The sequence below is a fragment of the Somniosus microcephalus genome, chromosome 3 (genome assembly GCF_052327205.1).
Source record: "Somniosus microcephalus isolate GS21.2 chromosome 3, FLI_Smic_1.0, whole genome shotgun sequence".
NCBI classification, from domain to species: Eukaryota; Metazoa; Chordata; class Chondrichthyes; order Squaliformes; family Somniosidae; genus Somniosus; species Somniosus microcephalus.
Genome location: NC_140989.1, coordinates 41330482 through 41345987, shown reverse-complemented (window position 1 = coordinate 41345987; position 15506 = coordinate 41330482). Strand labels below are relative to the sequence as shown.

The window sequence follows — 15506 nt, the reverse complement described above, 5'->3', positions numbered from 1 at the left end:
AAACTCAGGTCAGTGGAGCTACTGATTTATTTGGCAAAGCACTACTGCACTTTGGACATTTGAAACCCTTAACTAAATGTGTCATCTATTACAACCTGCCTTACAACTCTTTCTGAGTGACCAGTTCTCTGAGCAGACAGGTCTTCTGTCTCCGACAGCAACTGGTTGCTACTACAGGAAACTTTGGTTTATCCGGAGGTTAACTGTCCGGAATGCTTGAGCCACCGGCAAAATTCAGGAGTCGGTTCAGTAAGTTTTTTTTCTTTTTGTTGCTTTTTTATCACCAGTCAGGCTCTGCAAGATCTAGCTAAAGCTGTTGCTTAGCTACAGAGACGCCTGCAAGCTACGGCCGACTGTTTAGAAGCTGTTTGTTGCTAGATACAGAGATACATTAGCGCTGGTTTGTCCGGCAGTTTTGATGGGACAGCAACAGCTCGGTCCCGTCAGTGCCGGATATCACAAAGTTTCCTGTACCTGCCATCTCCTGCCTGCTCCATGGCAAGGACCCCTTGTAAAACAAAGTTGTGCAAGACACAGCGGGGAAAAATAATTTTGGACACCATGGCCAGGTTGTACTGCAATCCTCTTCCAATTCTGTTCTTCCTCCTCCAAATTCAGTAGATAGAGAGGGGTGACTATCAGAATATCCATTGGTCCTATTTAGGGAGAGCTCAATTACTGCCAGTTCCCCCAAATAACTCCCACAGATGGCATATAGGGTGCAGCTTTAAAAGAATGTTAATAGCTGTAAACAACAACCTGTATTTATATAGCGCCTTTAACAGCGCTGCACAGGAGTATTTTAAGACAAAAAAAGTGACACCGATCCACATACGGATAAATTAGGGCAGGTGACCAAAAGCTTGGTCAAAGACCCAAGGAAAACCCAAGGACACCATGAAATAAACAATGAAATCACAGCTACTTCATACATTATCAACGTGGCGGAATAAGCAAACCATCCATTATTTATTTTAGATGAGTATCTAAATAGTGCTGTTCAAATGCTGAGACTGCACTATGCAGAAATTATCTCATGAACATTTTATTTGAGGCCTTAATGGTCGACAGGCCTGAAGCGCCATGGGCACTTTATCTTATGTATGCAACAGCCATGCAGAAAGCCTCAGGCCTCAATGCCCGATAATACAAGCTACCTGCATCCTGCTACAATTGTACAGGGCCTTGGTGAGACAACACCTGGAGTACTGTGCACAGCTTTGGTCTCCTTACCTAAGGAATGTACACTTGCCTTGGAGACGGTGCAACGAAGGTTCACTAGATTGATCCCTGGAATGAGAGGGTTGTCCTATGAGGAGAGATTGAATAGATTGGGCCTGTACTCTCTGGAGTTTAGAAAAATGAAAGGTGATCTCATTGAAACATATAAGATTCTGAGGGGGATTGACAGGGTAGATGCTGAGAGGTTGTTTTCCCTGGCTGGAGAGTCTAGAACTAGAGGGTCACAGTCTCAGGATAATGGGTCGGCCTTTTCAGACTGAGATGAGGAGGAATTTCTTCACTCAGAGGGTTGTGAATCTTTGGAATTCTTTGCCCCAAAGAGCTGTGGATGCTCAGTCGTTGAGTCTATTCAAGGCTGAGAGTGATAGATTTTTGGACTCTAGATGAATCAAGGGATATGGGGATTGGGCGGGAAGGTGGGGTTGAGGTCGAAGATCAACCATGATCTTATTGAATGGCGGAGCAGGCTCGAGGGGCTGTATGGCCGACTCCTGCTCCTAATTCTTATGCGTCTGATACACATCAGCTCTATCGGTGCCAAGCAACACATTAATGGACCCTATAGACTAGAATTTACTGTTCGGAGTAATAGTATACAAATACTTAACGCCTTCATAAGATATTGCTGTCTGCTATTTTAACGGATGGATTAAGCCATTTTAAATAAATAGATTACTGTCTGCCTTGAAATAGTGGACAGAGGACTGTCGTGCAAAGGCAGTAAACATTCAAATGCAAATATCACAAACAGCAATTTCTATGCTCATGAAAATCAGGCGTGATGTTTTTTCACAAATGTTACTTTTCTTACCAGCGTGCCAAACCTCAAGTTGGACCTCCCCCACTTCTAGGTCGTTAACAATACCAGCAAGGAGTGTCCCCATGTCCTGGATTGACTCCACAGTAAACAGGAGCTGTGACTTCAAAAGTGACCTGAGAGACGCCCTGGAGTTGTGGGACTCCAGAAAACCACCCGACATCTGCACTGTTGCCATCTTGAACTTGTTAAGAACTAGCTAGTACTCAAAAGAAAGCATACCTAATAAATCTGTTGAAGAGAAAAACCGTGCTGCGTATAACCCGCGCTGTCCTTGATTCCTCGTGCTGAGAGCGTGAGAGAGTTAAACCATCATCCATGTGGCCTTCATGGTGCATTATGGCCTGAAATAGGAAAAAAAAGGCAAGCTTTGTTTATTAAAGTCAGCTCTCAACAACAATAACTTGTATTTGTATAGCGCCTTTAACGTAGTAAAATGTCCCAAGGCGATTCACAGGAGTATTATAAGACAAAAAATTGACACCGAGCCACATAAGGAGAAATTAGGGCAGCAAAGAGGTAGGTTGTAAGGAGCGTCTTAAAGGAGGAAAGAGAGATAGCAAGGCGGAGAGGTTTAGGCAGGGAATTCCAGAGCTTATGGCCTAGTCAACAGAAGGCACGGCCATCAATGGTTGAGTGATTATAACCAGGGATGCTCAAGAGGGCAGAACTAGAGGAGCATAGATATCTCGGGGGGGGGGGGGGTTGTGGGGCTGAAGGAGATTACAGAGATAGGGAGGGGCGATGCCATGGAGGGATTTGGAAACAAGGATGAGAATTTTGAAATTGAGGCGTTGCTTAACCGGGAGCCAATGTAGCTCAGCCAGCACAGGGGTGAGGGATGAACGGGACTTGGTGCGAGTTAGGACACGGGCAGCCGAGTTTTGGAACTTTCTTTGCAGTTGCTGTCTTGGCTTTTTTCTCTGATAAGATTATGCAAATAAGCATTAACATTACATCAACAGAAGATGAGGTTCAACATTTGTTGTTCAAATCTAGCCCAGATTGATGGGATGAATGCCACCTCTGAAGGTCCTGTGTGAAATGAGTTTGGGCAATCTCACTCCAGTTCCTCGTAGGTACAGGCCCACAACACAAATGTACCACCAGTTCAGGACCAATTGACACTGTCACTTAGAAAAGCCAGAGAATGACTGATTTGGGAAATGGTAAAATGTCATCCTGATCCAGTACAGGGTTTTCTTCCAAAGCTGAAATTTGGAGTTGAGGAACATTGTTTGTGAAGGGGCTTTACTCTGCAATTAAGCATGCTAATGTAGTTCAGGTTGCTTCATGCGGCCACTGGATGTCCAAATTGAAAAGTGCTCACCTTGATGAACATAATACTCATGAAATCAGAAACTAATGAAAAAACAATGTCAGAATTTCAGTCATGTCAGTAACATCCAGGCCGAAAGACCTACTTTACGTTGAGCAGTTCCCATCCGAGCTGATTTGGCATCTATAGACTGATAGGTGAGCCATAGTCCAGTGTCTACGTGCTGGATAAAGCACACAGAATCGCCATACTTTGTCTCTGGAGATCCCATGCCATCCACTTCTTTTCTTATTCCTATATCCAGTTTTTCCTGAAAATAAAATTACATCATTCTTAAACAATTCTTCATTGAAAAAATATAATCATCAAATGTTATGACAGCAGCCCCAAAAGTCCACAGGATGGCACATCTTGGCATAAATGCTGAGATGTGTCTGCCATGGATCTCCACCACTGATCCTACCAAAACCTTCTAAACTCAAGGTAATACAAACCAAGCTTATGCAACTTGTTCTCATAATTTAACCCTTTAAGCCCTGGTATCATTCTGGAGAAGCTGAACTGTTCCCCTTCCAAGGCTAATAAATTTTTCCTGTGGTTTGGTACCCAAAACTGAAGGCAGTACTCCAGATGAGGATCTGACCAAGGATCTATGCAACTGTAGCATAACTTCCCCCTCTTTGGAATCCAGCCCCCTCGAGATAAAGGCGAATATTCCATTAGCCTTTTTTGACTGCTTTTTGTACTTATCTACTAATGCTTTAAATGATTTATGAACTTAGACTCCCAAATCTCCACGCTCCTCTACAGTTCCTAGTTAATCACCATTTAGAAAATACTCTGATCGCTTAATCTGTCTATGTCCCTTTGCAACTTGATGCTCCCATCTGCACTACTTACTGTCTCTCCTAATTTAGCATCATCAAAAACTTTTATATACAACTCTATTCCTTCATCAGTCATTAATAAATATAGTGAAAAGTTGAGGCTCCAGAACAGATCCCTGAAGGACAACTTGTCACATCTTGCCAACCCCTTATCGCCACTTACTGCCTCCTGCCTCCCAACCAATTTCCAACCAAAATCAAAAGGCTGTCTACAATTCCGTGGGCTCTTATTTTTGCCAATAATCTTTTGTGTGGACCATTATCGAATGCCTTCTAGAATTCCATGTAGATAACATCCATAGACACTCCTTTGTCTACCTTATTAACGACCTCCTCAAAAAATTCAACTAGATTAGTCAGACATGACCTTCATTTAACAAAGCCACGCTGTCTCTCTCTCTGATCAGCTGACACTTGTCCAAGTGCTAATTCACTACGTCTCTAGATGATAGGTGTCAGATAACTTCTAACTCAGATCACCAATCTCTTCACTTCTATTGGTTCTTAAAGACAAGCATCTCAGGCGTGCTTTGTGTACTACAACATACACAAGCTACAGCATCTATACAATCTGTACTCTTACCCAGGCCAGACTGAAAATACCAATTTTGTATCGTCTTTTTCAAATGCTGTGAACAGGGAAATGGTCTACACTTACAGTTGAGTGCACTTTTGTTATTCTACTTTCTATTGCAATATCCACCAGTGACAATAACACACCAGAATGTTAGAAGCCCTCCCACCCCCGCTCCACCTCAACAGATAAACGTGCCACTTAATGTAGCACTGAGTTATACAGAACAGGAAGGTCCCATGTTCAAATTTGGTCGGCACGGAGTTAGTTCTCAGCTAGGATGATGGTGAGGGACCCTACAACTGGCTTCAGCACCCCAGCCCTTGTGAGGGGAAGAATTGGTCAGGTATCCACTCCTGATTGTTAACCAATGACCCCTGCTGGAGGAGCACACGTGTACACTTCAGGTAGAAAAAAAAGGACTGGGTTCAGCTGTGATGACCCCCATGAAGAAATAACAGTCATGAAAAATGACTTAGGAAAGGAATCAAAGTGTTCCTCGAAACCATGGAACTCGACCCTGCGGCCACAGCCAGTGAGACCCGCACCACCTGTGAGACTTCCGTATATAAACTCTAATCATGCATAGAATAGTGGATATCGCAGAGTGATTACAAAACAATAATCATATCGAGAGGTTCCAATGGCGTTATAAATGACTAGAGTGCTGGAACATCTATTGGACTAAAAAAGGAAAATATATTTCAAAGTACTATTATTTTTATAGAAATGCTGTGAAGTTTACAGAGGGTTAATCAGTTTTGAGTTCTCTTTGCCAGCAGCAGATGTTATGGCAGCTCCCAACAGCCAGCACGCTCTATGTAATTCACTCCTGATATTGTCTGCACAGAACTAATAATAATATAGGTGTATCAAGTTTTGACCAACGATTGCTTATCAGGAAATAACATATTCAGTATATGTTATAGCAAAACAACAATGGCTTTGATATAATGTCAACAGTCTTAACCAAACTCAGTGCCACAGACAAAATTTGTTTAAAAAAACTGCAATTAACAATTGAGTAGATTGGGCCTATATTCTCTGGAGTTTAGAAGAATGAGCAGTGATCTCATTGAAACATATAAGATTCTGAGGGGGATTGACAGGATAGATGCCGAGAGGTTGTTTCCCCTGGCTGGAGAATTTAGAACTGGGGGCATAGTCTCAGGATAAGGGGTCGGCCATTTAAGACTGAGAGGAGGGGGAGTATCTTCACTCAGAGGGTTGTGAATCTTTGGAATTCTCTACCCCAGAGGGCTGTGGATGCTGAGTCGTTGAGTATATTCAAGGCTGAGTTCGATAGATTTTTGGACTCTAGGGGAATCAAGGGATATGGGGATCGGGCGAGAGTGTCCATAATTCTAACGAGGCAGTTGAACTATTAAAGTGTGAGGTCCCAGTTTGATTCCCAGGCCCTACTGAGTTAGCTAATCTCAGCCACGGCAAAGTACTTGGTATCAGTACTCCTAGAATAGGGAGGCGAAAGCCAAGCAAGGCTCCAGCAGCTGATGGCTAATTCCGTGACTACCGCTTGCAAGTGCACTTGTGCAGAGGTTGAGTGAAGACTGGATCGAACTCTGCTATGGTCAAACAGCAGCACAACACTCGCTGTTTTGGCTCTCATGCGATAAATGACTGCTTATGTGAGGTACTTGTGATGAAATATGTCATTCATCAGACTCTGTATTTAGCTACATATATTGTATTGCCTGCTCCTGTGTTTGTATTGCCTGCTCCTGTGTTTTACCTTGTATTGTATATAGTGCACCGCCCCCTTTCTCCCCATTGGGTGTGTCGGCTCCGCCCATACCTGGCCCTACTTAAGACAAGCCCAGGCTTGTCTTGCAGCAGAACAGCAGAATGCTAGGTGAAGACACAGGCATCTTTCTTTGCTAATAAAAGCCTTGTTTTATCCAGTTAACTTTGAGCTTTGAAGTTATTGAGGCGCATCAGTACTGAAGAGCAACAGGAACACATAGGACCATATCCAGCATGAACGCACCTTCAGGGTAGGAGCAGCAATGAATCTTTGCAAAAAATAATTGTAAAAAGTAGGGGAAATAATTATCCATTATTATGCAGTGTGACATTCTGCGTGTATAAGTTAATCAACGAGTAAAGGAAAAACTTCTTGCCGAATTTAATTATTTTAATAAATTCAGTTGGGAATTAAATATGCAAAAAGATGTAAAGCTTAGGGTCAAAAGGTTGTTTAATATTTGCAGTAGTTAAGGTAATTTAATTGTATACATGTAATTTAAGTTTGGAATGAAATATGAAAAAGATAAATGCTGGGAATTTCGTCGGGAGTTGTCCCAATCGGCAGCCGTAACTTCGGCAGAAACCCCGGATCAGCTTTTCACTGATCTTCCATCGAAGTTACGGCAGCCGATCAGGAAAAACCCCGAGGAAATTCCCAGTGGTAAAGCTTAGGGTCACACGTTTAGTTAACATTTGCAATTGTTACGGTATTTAATTGCATTTGTAAAGTTTTTGGCATGTTATTTTGTAGGAAAAGCCTGGCCAAACTTTAACTGACGGTGAGTCATTGAGTATGGAGGAAGCACACATAAACAATGCCACCCTGATGTGAGTAGGAGGACTACTGTAATCAACGTGCTGCAGTGACATATGGCACATTACTATAAATGTGCTACAATCACAACAGATTGGGAAACAACCAGTAAGTCACGCTGTACTCACTGCATTCACATCAAGGTGCTGGTAACAAAATGGGCAGAAGAGATCCATCTAACAGTCAGAAAGTAATTCAGTATTTTCTAAGCCCGTATTTTTCTTGTTGTAATCTGTATTTCATTACAGCCTTTCTATGAGGTTGCAATAAATGTCAGTTCCAATCGCAACTCCTCAGATAATGAAGCAGTCCATGCCTGCATGCAACAAGGCCTGGACGACATTCAGGCTTGGGCTGATAAGTGGCAGGTAACATTCGTGCCACGTAAGTGCCAGGCAATATCTCCAACAAGCGAGAGTCTAACCACCGCCCCTTGCCATTCAATGGCATTTAATTACCATCGCCAAATCCCCCACCACCAACATCCTGGGGGTCACCATTGACCAGAAACTTAACTGGACCAGCCACATAAATACTGTGGCAACAAGTGCAGGTCAAAGGCTAGGTATTCTGCGGAAGAGACCAGGAAGCTCCAGAGCGATTTGGACAGACTGGGCGATTGGGCGGATAAATGGCAGATGCACTATAATGTGGACAAGTGCGAAGTTATCCACCTTGGGTGCAGGAACGGGAGGGCAAATTATTATTTAAATGGCAATAGATTGGGAGAGGGGGAAGTACAGAGAGACCTGGGTGTTCTTGTACACCAGTCACTGAAGGCGAGCATGCAGGTGCAACAGGCGGTCAAGAAGGCAAACGGTATGCTGGCCTTCATAGCAAAAGGGTTAGAATACAGGAACAGGGATACCTTGCTGCAGCTGTACAGGGCACTGGTGAGACCACACCTCGAGTACTGTGTACAGTTTTGGTCGCCTCATCTGAGGAAGGATGTTCTTGCCATGGAGGGGGTGCAGCGGCGATTCACCAGGCTGATACCAGGAATGGCGGGAATGACCTATGAGGAGAGACTATGTAGTTTAGGGATGTACACACTGGAGTTTAGAAGATTGAGAGGGGACCTCATAGAAGTGTATAAAATTCTGACAGGTCTAGACAGACTGGATGCAGAAGGAATGTTTCCCTTGGCGGGTGAAAACAGAACTAGAGGACATAATTTAAGGATAAGGGCTAAACCATTTAGGACAGAGATGAGGGGGAATTTCTTCACTCAGAGAGTGGTGAACCTGTGGAACTCATTGCCACAGAGGGCAGTGTACGCCAGCTCATTAAATATATTTAAGAGGGAATTAGATATATTTCTACGGGCAAAAGGGGTTAAGGGTTACGGAGAGAAGGCGGGGACGGGATACTGAATTAAAGGATCAGCCATGATCTCATTAAATGGCGGAGCAGGCACGAAGGGCCGAATGGCCTACTCCTGCTCCTATCTTCTATGTATCTATGTATCTAAGTGTCTCACGTCCTGACTCCCAAAAGCCTTTCCACCATCTACAAGGCATAAGTAAGGAGTGTGATGGAATACTCTCCACTTGTCTGGATGAGTGCAGCTACAGCAACACTCAAGAAGCTCGACACCATCCAGGACAAAGCAGCCCCCTTGATTGGCACCCCATTCACCACCTTAAACATTCACTCCCTCCACCACCGGCACACCGTGGTTGCAGTGTGTACCATCTACAAGATGCACTGCAGCAACTTGCCAAGGCTCCTTTGGCAGCACCTCCCAAACCCGTGACCTCTTCCACCTAGAAGGACAAGGGCAGCAGGTGCATGGGAACACCACCACCTCCAAGTTCCCCTCCAAGTCACACACCATCCTGACTTGGAAGTATATCGCCGATCCTTCATCGTCGCTGGGTCAAAATCCTGGAACTCCTTCCCTAACAGCACTGTGGGAGTACCTTCACCCCATGGACTGCAGCAGTTCAAGAAGGCCGCTCACCACCAGCTTCGCAAGGGCTACTAGGGATGGGCCATAAATGCTGGCCTTGGCAGCGACGCCCAGATCCCATGAACGAATAAAAAAAAACTTTAGTTTTATGCATCATTTTGTATTCTGGTAGCAAGTTTTTTTTAATTCGTTTTTAAGAGTCTGCATTTTTGCATTGGTACATTGGCATTCGAATAAACTGTCATTTGTCCCTGTAACCAGTATGAATGGGTGTTTGCACTGGAGAATAAAACAGTGTTATTTTCTTTGTGGTGTATGTGCTAGCAATTACAGCACACACCATTCACAAGGGTCATGGCAAGCACCAGCAAAAAATGCACTGGAACAGGTATTTAATCTTTGTTTAGCCAGCAGGGAAATAAACCATGCAGTGGTTTTATTAAAACCAGAAAACAGAAGCACATTGATGGTATTGTACATTGTAGCACCAAAACACTATGGGTCACAGCTCTGCCTCTGTGATGTCCCATTTGATGAGTTCCTGATCTCGGTCAGGAAGTCTAAGGATGCCAAGCATCTTTTCTTTTTCTTGATGATACAAATGCCTGAAAAGACGCTTTGCCTTTTTTAATTTGTTACATTAAGTCCTTTTATGTTCTTTGTGTAGTTCATTATGAATTGCACTAAAATGGTCTTTATTTCTCCACAATAAGTCAGCCATGTCTTTGGTTTAGAAGAGGAACGAGCTATTGTAACCTCACAGGAGAAGAGCGAAGTCTGTCTCCAACACAAGGAATGTGGCGTGCCTGAGAAATGCTTGGGAACAGAAAACAAGCAGCAAGATCCCCTGTAGAGAACAAATACTGAAAGAAACCGGAAAGTGTACAAATGCCTTGTACATTTAAGATTATGTGACTATTTAGTTGATTAGACTTCCACTGCTGCTTCCTCCCACAGGGAAGATGGAATACTGGGACGCTGAACAGCTACTGTCCTGCAGTATCCAAGAGGAAATATCAAACAATAGTTCTTTCTTCTCTCAGAGATGGAGCATTCTACAACCACATAAGTCTGCACTGTGCAAATTGGTCCTCCACTGGAGCAATGCACTACCGAGGCATCACTCTGGCTTAAGAGTCCAATAGTCTACCTTTAGACTAAGCTATGTTTAATATTTTTTAAATGCAGTTTCTGTAAATGCGTGTATCTTAATCACAATGTTACAAAAAATATGATGCTATTCAGACGTATCCTACAAGAATACACATTATTCCACATGTCCTCAACTGGCAACAACTCTGTGTTTTTCCTCAATTATGCTGACGTTAGGTAATATGATACCCTTCAATTACAGACACACCATGACATCTTGTATCTCTTAAGGCTTTCTCATGTGTAGAAATGATCAAATCACTACACATCACAAAACTAATAAATTGATGCTGCAAACAATCACGAGGAAAGAAAAAAGCAATTTTGCTTACTCAAATTATTCAGGAGGTGGCCATTAAGGAGAACTGTATTTCATTAAGAAGGTAAATCACCAAGGAATGGACAAACTTATAAACACAGTCTACTCAATTAGTAGAAAGGGCTTATTTATTGCATTATCTTTGATGGCACTATATATATATAGTCTTGCTAGTGAGGATAACTTGATTATGAATGCTCAAATCTATACTCAATGCTCAATTCATCATCTTACACTCTATGGTCATTTTCATATGATCCCAGAATCTTTTTCCTTATTCATTAGCCTTGGCTTTCTGAGGAAGGATGTGCAAACGAGGGAGGAATAATGTGTGGAACAGAGAGAAAGAGGGGGGGCGAGACAGAGGGAGTAAAGAGGGAGTGGATAAATCTAATGCATTTCTTACATATTTGTTTCAATGAGGGAGACTATGCTTCATGTTGCAGGGGTTGATTATTAATAAATTTCAATGGCTGATCAAGCATTTCAGCTCAGTGACATTTGGGGGTTTCATAGGTTTTTCCAATCTTGCTCTTAGAAAAACGTTCAGTGGGGTGGAGGAGAGACGCATGAATCCACTGGGCATTCGACCACCGTTTCAGCCAACTTACTGGATCACGATTCCACGACGCCTCAGTGCAAGCAAAACATTGAGGAAAACTTTCATGCAAGGTCCACACTAACCCTCTGTGTATTGATGCACAGTTCAGGTTGCTGATAGTTTTTAATTGTCATCTGACGTGTCACATTGTTGATCCATTGTTTTAGCATGTATTAGTTTGAAACAGTCCTTCGAATGGGGGAAACGTGTGTTCCTTGTGGCCAATAAAGTGTGTTACCTGACTTTTTGACAGTTCTGCTATGGTATTTCTGTTTTCAAGCAGACTTGGGGAAATTACCTTTAGGCTCCTTCATCAAGATGTCCGCTGTGCTTGAATGAGTTGACTGCTGCAGCCCCACATAATGGCCACAGTTAGGAATCACACCCTGATGTCACACAAGAGACTTATGATGGTCACGTAATGTTAGGTGTATTATATAAAATCTGCAGCACAGAAACAGGCCATTCAGTCCAACTGGTCTATGTCGGAGTTTATACTCCAAACGAGCCTTCTCCCACTCTAATTGCCTCTTCCCATCCTACCTTCTTGTATCCCTCTATTCCCTGCTCTCTCATGTATGCATCAAATCTTCCGCTAAATGCATCAGTGCTCTCTGCTTCAACCACTCCAGGTGGCAGCGAGTTGCACATTCTCACCACTCTGTGCAAATAAATTTATCCTAAATTCTTTATTTGATCTGTTAGTTGGCACCTTATATTTGTGCACCTGTGTTCTGGATTCACCAACAAGTGGAAACAATTTCTCCACATCTACCCTATCGAGCACCTTCATAATTTTAAAGACCTCTATCAGGTCTCCTCTTAGTCTTCTCTTTTCCAGAGAAAAGAGTCTCAGCCTGCTCAATCTTTCCTGATAGTTGCATCCTCTCAATTCTGGTAACACCCTTGCAAATCTTTTCAGCATTTTCTCCAGTGCTTCAATGTCCTTTTTGTAGTATGGAGACCAGAACTGCACACAGTACTCCAAGTGTGGTCCAACCAAGTTGAATGCCGAGTTAATGAGTCCCTTAACATTACTCCAACAGCACTACCTACGGGTCAATACCGTCAGGGCCCCAAATACCCCTTCCAGGTGAAACAGCAATTTACTTGTACTTCTCGCAATTTAGTATACTGTATTCGCTGCTCACGGTGCAGTCTCCTCTACATTGGGGAGACCAAACGCAGATTGGGTGACCACTTTGCGGAACACCTCTGTTCAGTCCGTAAGGGGGACCCCGAGCTCTTGGTGGCCTGTCACTTTAATTCACCGCTCCACTCCCACTCGGACCTCACCGTCCTCGGCCTCTTGCACTGTTCCACGGAAGCTCAGCGGAAGCTCGAGGAACAGCACCTCATCTTTCAATTAGGCACTTTACAGCCTTCCGGACTCAACATAGAGTTCAACAATTTTCAGATCATAACCTCGGCCCCTATCATATATATAGTCTGTGTCTTTTTTTCTTCTCTCCCACATGGCAGCTGTCTTTCATTCTGCCAGCACAATTTACACTTCATCTAGAGCCATCCTTTGTTTCTTAACCTGTCCCATTACCATCTCCTTTTGCCTTGAATATCTCTTCATGTCTCTTAATCTCTTCCCCCTTCTATCCTATCACAGACCTTCCCTTTTGTTCTTTCATCCCTTCCCCCCTTTCCCAGCCTCTTCACTTGCTTAAAAATGTTCCATTTCCTGCTTTTTTCCAGCTCTGACGAAAGGTCATCGACCTGAAACATTAACTCTGTTTCTCTCTTCACAGATGCTGCCTGACCTGCTGAGTGTCTCCAGCATTTTCTGTTTTTCTTACGGGTCAATACTATTGGAGGGTTGCAACCATAAACTGGTTTTCTTTAATAAGAGATTGTACAGTATTAAAGAATTTAAATGCAGCCTTCGCTTCTAATGGGCAAAAGCACAGTAGGCGCATTAAGAGTCAGGGCAAAAGTATCGCGCAGCGCAAAAGTAGCAGAGGTTTGTCAAGAAAGATCTCTGCCCTAGTTTCCAGCCTCCCAGCACCTGTCCCATAGTAGTGACTGTGGCCATGTGGGATGGGAACTCTACCTTCGATCTGCTCGCATTTCTGGAGCACTATGTCACTGCTCCATGATCCTTCATGATACAAGAAAAAGCTTACAATTTGATAGGTGATTCTTATTGAACCTTCAGCCTCCAATTTTATTCCCTCCATCATAAACGTTCTTATCTTTCTCTATTATATCAATACTAATATTGTCATTGCTTCTCTGAATGCTATCCCACACTGTCTTCCTTCATCTGCAAATCAAGACTAATTGGGTTGATTTTGAACTTTTGCCAAAAACAGGTGCAGAGTCTGCGGTGCTTCCTCGGGGCCAGTCCGATGGATTCAGCGAGAGGCACAAACCATTTTCAGGGTCAGACCTCATTAGAATACAGTCGATGACCTGCCAAGAGTTCAAGGAGCAATAGTGGGCAGGTTACCAAAACAGGGGACGGGAAATCTAACGGTTCCATGAGCAAGGCAAACCGGAAGTCAGCAGTAAACAGAAGGGGAGAATCACTGTGTAGGGGACGGGAGGGCTACTCAATGTCTGAGAGGAGCCCCCCAAATATGTTCCAGGCCGTGTTTGGAAAGTTGCACCAGGCAGGCCGTGGACACGTAAGGAGCGGCTGTTGTTTCCCTGCCATTTGTAATGGCTGGACACCCTGTAAATGGGGCAACTGAAAATCGGCTCCATTGCATCATTTCCGACACTAATTCATTCTTTCCCAGGACCTCAAACTGTGGAAGTCCTTACTTCCCTCCTACAATCTACAGTTTTTTGAATCCCATCCTTGGTATTGCCGAACGATCACTACTACCTGATTTATCTTATAGAAACATAGAAGATAGGAGCAGGAGTAGGCCATTCGGCCCCTCGAGCCTGCTCTGCCATTCAATGCGATCATGGCTGATCATCCAAATTCAGTACCCTGTCCCTGCCTTCTCCCCATAACCCTTGATCCCTTTAGCCTTAAGAAATATAGCCAACTCCTTCTTGAATATATTTAATGAATTGGCCTCTACTGCCTTCTGTGGTAGAGAATTCCACAGGTTCGCCACTCTCTGGGTGAAGAAATTCCTCATCTCTGTCCTAAATGGCTTACCCCTTATCCTTAGACTGTGACCCCTGGTTCTGGACTCCCCGACCATCAGGAACATCCTTCCTGCATCTAGTCTGTCTAGTCCTGTTAGAATTTTATAAGTTTCAATGAGATCCCCTCTCAATCTTCTAAACTCCAGCAAGTATAAGCCCAATCGTCCCAATCTCTCCTCAGCTTTGTTTCTTTCCTACACTTTTCAATCTTGGCGGCAGCATAAACGTTTGAGCTTTGGCCCGTCACCAGTAAAAAAAAGGCACTAGTTATTACAAGTTATGTCCATTAATCAACACTCTGTGCTTTCTATAAATGCTGGTTATTTTTAGGTCAAACACCAATAAATTACTTCATCTATCATTTCTTGAGCCCTTATTTTTCATAAAAGTCATCTTTGTGGAACCTTGTCAAGTGCTTTTTAAGAGTCCTAAAATTTAATACCCTTTAATATTTAACTTATGCTAAGATAAGCGATGTATTTACAATACACTAACTGCTGTTGCTGAAATTACTTCACTTATATCATGTCAAAAAAACATGGCACCCAACTGCAACATGTTAGCACATGCATGTGTGTGTGTGTGTGTGTGTGTGTGTGTGTGTGTGTGTGTTGGGGGGGGGGGAAGATCTGGCTCTTAAAAAAAACCTTTTTTGTCTAATTTTTCAGCTGCGACATGCTGCAAAGAACGCCCACACCGTACATGGAGCTTATTATAGCCACTGAAAGGATTCCAGGATAGAAGCAAAAGGATGGGAGACTGTAGACAGACACATTAATTCATCATCATGAATTCAATTGTGCAGCTGACCAGCAATTATACTCAGCTCTTAATTTGAAGAATCAGGAACGATATCCACCAGAAAGCTGTTTTGTTTGTGCAAAGTTGTCTAAATCATTGATATTATAGCAGGAAGTGTGAGCTGAATCACCTATATTTTACCATGATTTAGTTCCTCTGCATCAGCGATAAACCAGCTATGAGATCCACCATCCACTATATCCAGCATAAATCCAGCATATATTGGC

General features: G+C 43.2%; 1 protein-coding gene across 1 annotated transcript in view; it reads right to left on the bottom strand.

Moving 5' to 3' along the window:
• Positions 1–15506, bottom strand: part of ryr2a (ryanodine receptor 2a (cardiac)) — a 957985-nt gene that overhangs the window by 468454 nt on the left and 474025 nt on the right. Inside the window, exons 12-13 of the mRNA XM_085980259.1 lie at positions 3484–3648; positions 2282–2403 (exon numbers count right to left, since the gene is read on the bottom strand). Of these exons, the coding sequence (XP_085836385.1) occupies positions 2282–2403; positions 3484–3648 (287 nt within the window). The remainder of the gene's footprint in view (positions 1–2281; positions 2404–3483; positions 3649–15506) is intronic.